The following is an 8,798-nucleotide window of genomic DNA, read 5'->3' on the forward strand; positions in this document are numbered from 1 at the left end:
GAATGAATGAAACTGGTTTAGTTTGAAGTTCAAATGTAATAGCCGCAAGTAGTAACTTACAGTATTCATCCCCACATTGTTTGCTGCATGTCTGCTTTCAAGGTGAATCACATGTTCATCTTTTAGTTCCATCTTGAAGCAGTTACTGTACATCCATCTGTGTTTGATCTACAAAGGCTTTTTAAGCTATGAAGTGTGAGTGCGCTTTTTTATGTTTGTGGAACCTTTTTTCCAACAACAACCAAAAGAAAATCTGTATTTATGGACTATTGGTTCAGGTTCTTGTGTATCTTCTCTTTCCCAGACTGCCTCAGCATGGAATTGCTCAATTACCCTTTTTTTCTTTCTTTTGTTGTAGGAGTCACCAGATTACACAAATGTCCAGGGGCTGAAGTATTGAGACATGGTTATGAGTGAAACATTGCGCCTCTACCCCCCTGGATTCAGGTATATTAAGAACATTAAATGAAGATTAGTTAGTTTAGGTTTAGTTTGGTTTATACTACTCTCAATCATACAGTAATCCTATGGAGTATAACGAAGGAAAAATTAGTCTAGGTGTATAAAACCTGCATCCATGGCATTTTTGCCCCACCGAAGGTTTGCAAGAGACATCTTCCAGAACTGTGTGTTGCTTTAGCTAAAAACTTTATAAACGTGCCATTATGAACACATTCTACACACGTACTGTAAGTCTTAACCTGCAGTTAACTGAAAAGTAGTGTGCAACATGCAATCAAAATATTCATATGGTGTTGTATACAGTAACTTACATTTTGGGATTTGGACCTCACATCACATTATTTTTTTGGACTATTTTGTTTTCTGTTAAAAGTGAAGTTGCATGAACCTCATGCATGTGCAACCACATGTCTTTGGTTCTTTAGTTAGTCTCAGGCGTTAACATGTACAGTATGTGCCACCTTGAAACCTTCTTCTGCTGTACACGTCTGACCCGGCTATGACAAAGGTAGTAAAGTCCCTGTATAGCACTGAATGAAACACACTATTTTAATAATGATTGAATCCTATTCTCTTACGTGGTTTGGATTTCCAGATTCAAACCAGAGGCCAAAGCCAATCGACATCCCTTGGTATACCCGCCATTTGGGGCCGGTCCCAACAGCTGGAAATCAAACTGGCTTTAGTGCGTCTGTTCCGCAGGTTCAGCATTGTGGCCTGCCCCGAGACCAAGGTGGGTCGCACACTTTCAACACTGTAGAAATCTGTAAAAAAAAAATCATAAACACAGAAGACACATTTACACATGTATTTGAAGAAAAAGTTGCTCTGGTGAAGCAGTGAAAATAACTATAGCATGTCTGCATTTCACATCCCATCATCAGTCGTGTCAATAATTCCAGCAAGAACAAAGGGATGCGAGAGTGTAGTCACGGCTGTTATGTTCACTTATTGTAGTTGGTTTGTTTTACCAAGATATGATAATTCAAAACGACAAAGCACTGCCTACACAGAGAGGTAATGTGTAGCAATTTCCTTCTCAGTGTTAGGCTGGGCCACAGCTGCTTGGTATATATACCAACTCTATATTAATGTAATTGGTTCTCTTGTCAACATAAATAATTAATTAATTAATCAATAATAGACATTTGAGATCACTGCACTTTTCACAAATTAATCAATTACCATGGATCAAAATTCAATATGCACCCAAATGAATGTAATTTTTGATTTATAATATATGTGAAATATTTGGAATATATTATAAAATATTTGGAAGATGTTGCTTTACATGTGGTATTTTTTTCTTTGTGTAGGTTCCTCTTGAGTTGAAGTCGTCAAGCATTCTAGGACCTAAAAACAGCATATTTGTAAAGATTTGAAGAAGAGAGATGGGGGAAGGTCAAGAGAATTCTCCACCAGACAATTAGAAACTCACCGCTCTTCTTGGATGGTAAAAAAAAAACCCTATGAACATTTACAAAGCATCCTGCAGGTCCACGTTGTAACAATGGCCCAGTTTTAAAGATCTGGTCCTTTGACAAAGATAACTCCGTAGGTTACATCAAGTAAATTAGGGCGAGTGAGCTAGAAAGTGGACTGAAAATGAGATGTGAATAACGAAAGGAACATACAGTATAAAGGAAAAAAGGGGTACTTTAAATAGTCTCTAAGCCGCTTACCTCAGCATGGAGCGATATTGTTTTTTAAAATCGATTTTGAATTGGCTACAACATTTTCTTGTCATAAAAAGTATTTTTAGGGGATGCTTTTCTTTCATTATCCATTAATCTAAACAATGGTTTTAATTTCCCTTTAGAATTAGACCTTTGCACCTTCAAGAAATAGCCAGTGTGTTCAACTGAGCTGCTCCCATTGATGCTGCTCACGCCACTTCTTTGTCCTCATTAATAGCCATTAATTAACTATATAATTATCACCATACAGCCACAGATTTCCAAGTTTGACATAGGCAGAGGAACATATTCTGGAAAGAAAAAAGACCGGTCACTTGTGTTTCGGATATTAGAATATACTGAATAATTGTGTATACTGAACTTCGTGTGTAATTAAATGTGAGATTTTATTTTCTTTTACGTATTGTATTGACTACGTTTATGGCAATTTGTAATATGTTTATTATATAACCAGTTCATTGTAACCCTCAGCATCATCCATTTGGACTTACATTCATGGACTGTAGCAGACATTTTTATCACAACAGACAGCCATGATAAGAATAGACATTTTCCAAGGAAAAGCCTTATTTTCTATTTCTATACATTCCGCAAAAAGTATTTAACTCACCCAAAGTCAACTGCAGAGAAAAATCCCACTGAACATTCCCATTTCCAAACTTTACACTTCTGCTCAGAGGAAACAATTGTGACATTATCAGCTGATAAAATGGAATTTCTTTTTTTTTTAATACTTCTTACACCACTTTAAAACTCCACAAAGCCCACAAAGTTCTTCCAGTCAAGAGTTTTACCCCTGACCAAAACTTAAGCAAAATAAACTACGGCATTGTAACTTATGAGTAGTTGATTAGATACTCTGGATAAATCTGTAGTTTTTCAAAGACAACGTAGATGCTGGGATTGCTCTCGTTGTCAACACAACTGTCGTAGAGGGTTGTGCCGTTTCCTTTTGAAGGGGGCCGGACGTAGCTGCTTTTCCCACGGGTATACTCCCCCACCAGGACCAGAGCAGCAAACATGATCTTGTTCTGGGTTCGTTTGACGCTGGCATATCTGTCGGAGTAGGACGCATCTCTGGCAAAGTAGCTCCCTAAAGAAATAGGAGAGCGTTACTACTGACACAGCCCACAGTTAAGTTCTTTTCTACTGCTGTAGTCAAGTGCAATGCATTTTTATAAGTTCTAAAACCCTGCTGAACCTGAAATTAAAGTTTAATACTCCCACACCAAAACGTAACAGTATATTTGAGGAAAAGACTTAGTTTGTGGCTTGTCAATAATGTATACTGTATATTCATCTTACCTTTGCCGTAGGCCGTGCCATGGACGCCACACATTCTCCAGTCAAAGTTTTGCTCACAGATGGCCTCAATCAGGGACTCATCTGTCCCGTGGAACAGGTACTGCTCATTCACAGCTTTCCCTCCAATCCTTGTCTTCATCTGGTCTTTCTGCCTGAACACACAATACCGAAAACATAAATGTGATGATAAATGTGTGCTACTAACTATTATTTTCCCTTTTAATTAACCCAAAAAGTAGCTGCAGTTTCACTGCGAGACGAGCGACCACTTTTACACTGCCTTGGCTTTGTCATTTGATCCATTGTTATTATAAGAACATTGACTATAGCTTTAAGCAGGTCTATGATTTACCACTGAAAGACTTTCCACAGAGAGGGGTTCTGGATCCTCTGGATGCTGTTAATGTTACCCTGGGGCATGGTGCGCTTAAACAGCTGCTCAATCATAGTATACTCCTTTGCAGATTTGGAGAGCTGTACAAGCTGAAAGATAAGAGCACAGTGCAGATAAACATATGAGCTATTTTGCTAATTTAAATCCAGCTCTGTGTCATGGCTGTGTGGGCACTGCGTTTCAATGTGTGGTGTATCTGGCTTCGCGGAGAAGAGCAGTTGATCTATGTGACGCATTTTGTCGGCAGACCTCCACTGCTCTGCTCCGTGAACTGTTGCCACAAAGAGAAGCCAAACACCTTTCATTTAACCTTCATGTTGTCCTCGGGTCAAACTGACCTGTTTTCCTATATCAATGTTCTTTTTAACAACCCAAAATATCATGATTGATTCCACACAACGCTCTTTGGCAAGTACAAATCTCTACTTTCATTAATTTTGGGGTTTTGTATTCAATTTTATAGCATTTGAGAAAAACAAAATTGAAGTGGTTTCGCAATAGTATTAAAAGCTGACATATTCCAGTGTGTGATTATTATCATCAACAAAGTCCTTTAATGTTAGTCTAAGCAATTCCTAATTTCTGCTTTTCTGACTGAAACATTAGGTATAATTTCCTAAAAATAAGGTTTATTGACCATAAATTCCAAATATAACTGTAAAAACTAAAGTGAATAAGTTGGTGTTATGTAGTGTTGAAAAAGTCAAAAAAAGTGACAAACTAAATAAAACAAAATGCATCAACAAAAGTATTGATTTTCAATTTTGACAGGAAGACAACACAAGGGTTAAACACACTGCCAACACAAACAAGCTGTTAAATTGATCCCAACACTATGAAATGCCAATAAAACAACAACGTTAAACAAATTTGTGCTGTTTCAACAACCTGATACATAATAATTTCTGAAGTAAACAAACCACTGTTAATTTGGGGGGAGAAGGAGAAAGGCAACCTTTTCCCACAGAGTAATACAATCCATAAAGATACCTTGTTTCCAAAATCTGGTAGTGCAGTCTTGTCCCAGTGGGATGGGAAACATTCAGCTGTGGAGGAGCTGGAGCTGTTTGACGAATCGCTATAGAGGGGACAAATATAGCGGTCTGAGTAGAGAAGCTACTTTGAGACACAGAGAAATCCAAAACAGCACTGTTAACATTGCAAGCATAATCTTTCAATTTCCATCTAAAATATACCTCTTTAGCTTCACCTCCACATCAAGAGTAGACACAAAGCGAGGCCTCCTTCTGACCTCTCTCTTGGTGTTGTATTTTACATTTTGCTGATACATCTGCTCGGTTCCTGGTTCACCTTTGAAGTGGAGGATGTACTGCTGTTTGCCAGCACCAAAAGGAATCTCTGTATCTCTGTCTGCCAGGTAGACGTTCTCCAGAGTCTGAGAAGTGACAGAGGCTGGTACATCACCTTCACCCTATAGAGAAAACACAACAACAGAGCGGACAGCAATTTATCAACGTTTCAATGTAATGATGTGTCAGAGTAGCCTGGTTGACACCGGACCTTTCTCAGTTGTAACTGAGAGTGGATCTGGGGAAGCTTCATTCACAGCTTATTTGCAAAGGGTCGTCACCAAAGGACGCCAAATGCCCCTTGGTGCAATTGGATAGTCCATCAACCAATCAAAACCAACAATCCGGGTGACGTAGCAGAAACAGCTGCATCAACCGGTTGCTGGGCTTCGGTGGCCGTCATGTTTAACGGTTTTTTGGGCTCTTGGGCAGACTGACTTGCAGAGCAAATCTCAAATTTGCCGAAAGTTCGTCAAGGTTTTCCCAGGCTAGTGTCAACTTGTGGTAACACTCATTAGGAAAGAGTTACTACAAAGCAGTGGTTCCCAAACTTTTTCAGCTCAAGACCCAAAAGAGAAATTTGGTGTCTCCCCGGGACCCAAATTTACAAAAATACACCATGAACCAGGTCTCTATTCTTCTTTCTGTGTTTCACCACTTTCTCAACTCATTTTTTGATCCCCTCCTAGGATAAGAGAAGAGAGAGAGAGAGAAAAAAAACCAAAGCATCTGAGACCAGTGTAGCAAAAAAGAACGCTCATTCACATAAGATTGATATGCATTTTACTCTGCCAATTGGCGACCTAATTAAACGGGTCTGCAACCCATTTTGGGTCCCGACCCTAAGTTTGGGAAACATATGCTATAAAGGATCGGACACTATGTCATTTAGCTGACGCTTTTATCTAAAGTGAGTTAAAACGGCCATATAGCAGAGGTCTTACGCCTCTGGCGGGTGTCTTGCTCAGGGACGTGTTGGTTGATGCATGAAAGTGGGAATCGGACATCGATCTCCCACGCCAAAGCCACCCAGAACAAAGACACATATAGCTGCATTATTGGTACACGCTTGACTGACCTGTCCAAACTCCTGCCATTGTCCACGGTCATCCTTCCAGTACCACGCCCACTGGGTTGTCAGAATGTAGTGAGGGGGCTTTGAGACAGAGGAGAGGGTGGACAGGCGACGAACTGGAGACCCTCCATATTTCATCGTCCTGAAGTCAACGGATTGCACAACGGGGGATGCAGAGCTGAAAGCAAGCAGTGGAGGTAAATCAACAATTGAGAGAGTCAACCTTTCTAAAGACTTGGACTGATGTGAATAAATGGCTAAAAATCTATTCTCTTTGCTCAAGAATACTTTTAGAAACCAGAGAAGTGTATTTGTATTAAATTTGTACGCCGCAGTAGTCTATTTTTTAATGCACCTTTGTAAAGACAGAAGTTTGAAAATCCCTAAGGTGTACGATGGGGAATCCATGCAGCTTGTGTCATTATTTGGGTCACAGTAGGTCTTCTCAATGTCTTCCATATTTTGCAGGTCCTTCCAGGTCTCACCATCACTGTCTAACACCTGCCATCTGTAAGGCAGGTGCCAATGGACACAAACACACTTCTCTAGATAAAAAAAACATATAGAGGCAGTCATTAGAAAGGGGTAAACATCTTCTTGTCACACACCTGTATTGAGAAGTTACTGTAGATTTGACTAGTTTCAGAGTTACCTTTGAAGCTGCAGCGTCTGCGAATAAAGAAGAGGCAGATTTCATTCCTCTCAGCATCGATCATTGGTTTTAACGGACAAGCAGAACTAGTGGGGGATCCGGGGTTGTTGTGGGAAGGCTTGTTCGGGGGGGTTCTCACCTCAGGCAGGGCTGTGGGAAATGCATACATACAGTACATAAAATCTAGTGTGCAGGCTACCGCTCACTTGAAAAAGTTTTTTTAAAAGTCCTTATTTTTTTTACCAGGAACAGCAGTAGTTTGTCTCTCTTGTTGACCCAGGACGATTAATTTATTTCTGTAGATCTCGAGGAGGTTTTTGATATTCTCCTGACTGATTCCCCGCAGATTCTTCATTCCATGTGTTTCAACATTGTGGGTTCTCTTACAGGAAGCGCCAAACTTGCAGTCACCCTGGAGATAGTGCTGGCAGACGTGAAGCTTGGTGCAGGAGGTGTTGAACTTGCATGAACCGTGCAAACCAATGCCCTTGTTGTAATGTGGGCAGACCTAGAGGGGCGACGACCATATCATTACACCGAAAATGTACATTCAAAGTACATTCAAAAATATACATTGACTCTACACAATAGCAATAGATGCAGTACTATTGCCGGTACAACCTACATCAGGAAGCAGATATGGATCATTCTGCAGTAACAGCTGGAACAGCTGTTTCTCCGTCAAATCGTGAAGACCATATCTTTTCAAAAGCTCTGCATTGTGTGGAGAAACCAGACTGTGGGGATTTTTACACTTGAGTCTGAAAAATAGCAAAAAAGGAATACAATATGTCAGTGAATGGGTTTAACTAAATTTCCACTAGAAAAAAGGGTTACATGTATTCATTTGGTTTCTGCATTATACAGGCATTTTAGGCTTTTATGTGTTAATAATACTAATTAGTTTTTTTTGGGTTGATGTTATTATTGGGTGATCGGCCGGGATACTACATGTCTTTTCTTACTGGGACAAAATCCACTCCCTAAATATCCCTACATTCTTCTGTCCATTTAATCAAATGTTTGATTGCAAGACACATTAAACTCAGTCTATGGTTAAGCAACACTTTCTTTGTGAACAACAGCACTTATTGGTGCTTTGTTGTCGTTTACTTATAGTTAGAGTGGGTCATTCAAGATCATGATATGATGCAAATTACTGCCATCTTCTGGTTCAACAAAGGACTTACAATAATGTATTTGTATTAGCGTTGATCTAGACAATCTCCACAGTGCTGGGGAGCCTTGAACTTACAGAAAATCACATGGTCTATTTCAAAGTTTGTTTTGTTTCCCATAGACGCCCAATCACTTAATATAATGTTTTGTGTTCTGAGCAAAGTTATATGTCTAGACCACATACATACAAAGGCCAAATGTCCCAATGAAAGATTACAATGGAATGCCTTTATTGTCATTGCACAATGAAATCTGCTGTGCATCGCCTGAACAGGTACATTCAACATTCCACACTGAACACATAGGCACACCTGCCATGCAGAAAACAATACTAATAAAAAATACTAATAAAAAAAGCGGGATATAATCACCGATTTTTGTACATTGTGTCAAATGCTTTTTACACCTTACACATATTATTGCGTGTTATATAGAGTCATTGCACATTTCCTTCTTTACAGTATGGAAAATGTGATTCCAGTTTTTGTCCTGTGGTGTGTTGTGATGATTTTGAGGGTAGTGGTGTGTGTGTGTGTGTGTGTGTGGGGGGGGTTGTTAAGTTTAGTGGTAATGATATTTGCATGATGATGGCAATTTCATCCCTGTGGGACAAATAAAAAGGGTTTTCTTTTCTTATCTTGTATAATGATGTTCACAGTTCAATAATTACTCAGCAGTATTTATGGTTATGTCATAGCAAGTTATTCAATAACCGTTTAATTCC

At 39.4% G+C, this 8,798-nt stretch overlaps 1 protein-coding gene across 2 annotated transcripts in view; it reads right to left on the bottom strand.

Moving 5' to 3' along the window:
• Positions 1 to 1,750: 1,750 nt before the first annotated feature.
• parp12a (poly (ADP-ribose) polymerase family, member 12a) overlaps positions 1,751 to 8,798 on the bottom strand; it is a 7,599-nt gene continuing 551 nt past the window's right edge. Inside the window, exons 2-12 of one of the 2 annotated variants that reach the window (XM_034878362.1) lie at positions 7,521 to 7,656; positions 7,139 to 7,403; positions 6,896 to 7,045; positions 6,599 to 6,788; positions 6,247 to 6,421; positions 5,055 to 5,290; positions 4,849 to 4,936; positions 3,817 to 3,947; positions 3,465 to 3,616; positions 3,000 to 3,252; positions 1,751 to 1,815 (exon numbers count right to left, since the gene is read on the bottom strand). In XM_034878362.1, the coding sequence (XP_034734253.1) occupies positions 1,809 to 1,815; positions 3,000 to 3,252; positions 3,465 to 3,616; positions 3,817 to 3,947; positions 4,849 to 4,936; positions 5,055 to 5,290; positions 6,247 to 6,421; positions 6,599 to 6,788; positions 6,896 to 7,045; positions 7,139 to 7,403; positions 7,521 to 7,656 (1,783 nt within the window). In that variant the 3' untranslated portion in view covers positions 1,751 to 1,808. Of the gene's footprint in view, positions 1,816 to 2,677; positions 3,253 to 3,464; positions 3,617 to 3,816; positions 3,948 to 4,848; positions 4,937 to 5,054; positions 5,291 to 6,246; positions 6,422 to 6,598; positions 6,789 to 6,895; positions 7,046 to 7,138; positions 7,404 to 7,520; positions 7,657 to 8,798 lie in introns of those variants that run through there. The other variant, XM_034878363.1, reaches the window with a different exon arrangement.

The sequence above is a fragment of the Etheostoma cragini genome, chromosome 8 (genome assembly GCF_013103735.1).
Source record: "Etheostoma cragini isolate CJK2018 chromosome 8, CSU_Ecrag_1.0, whole genome shotgun sequence".
NCBI classification, from domain to species: domain Eukaryota; kingdom Metazoa; phylum Chordata; class Actinopteri; order Perciformes; family Percidae; genus Etheostoma; species Etheostoma cragini.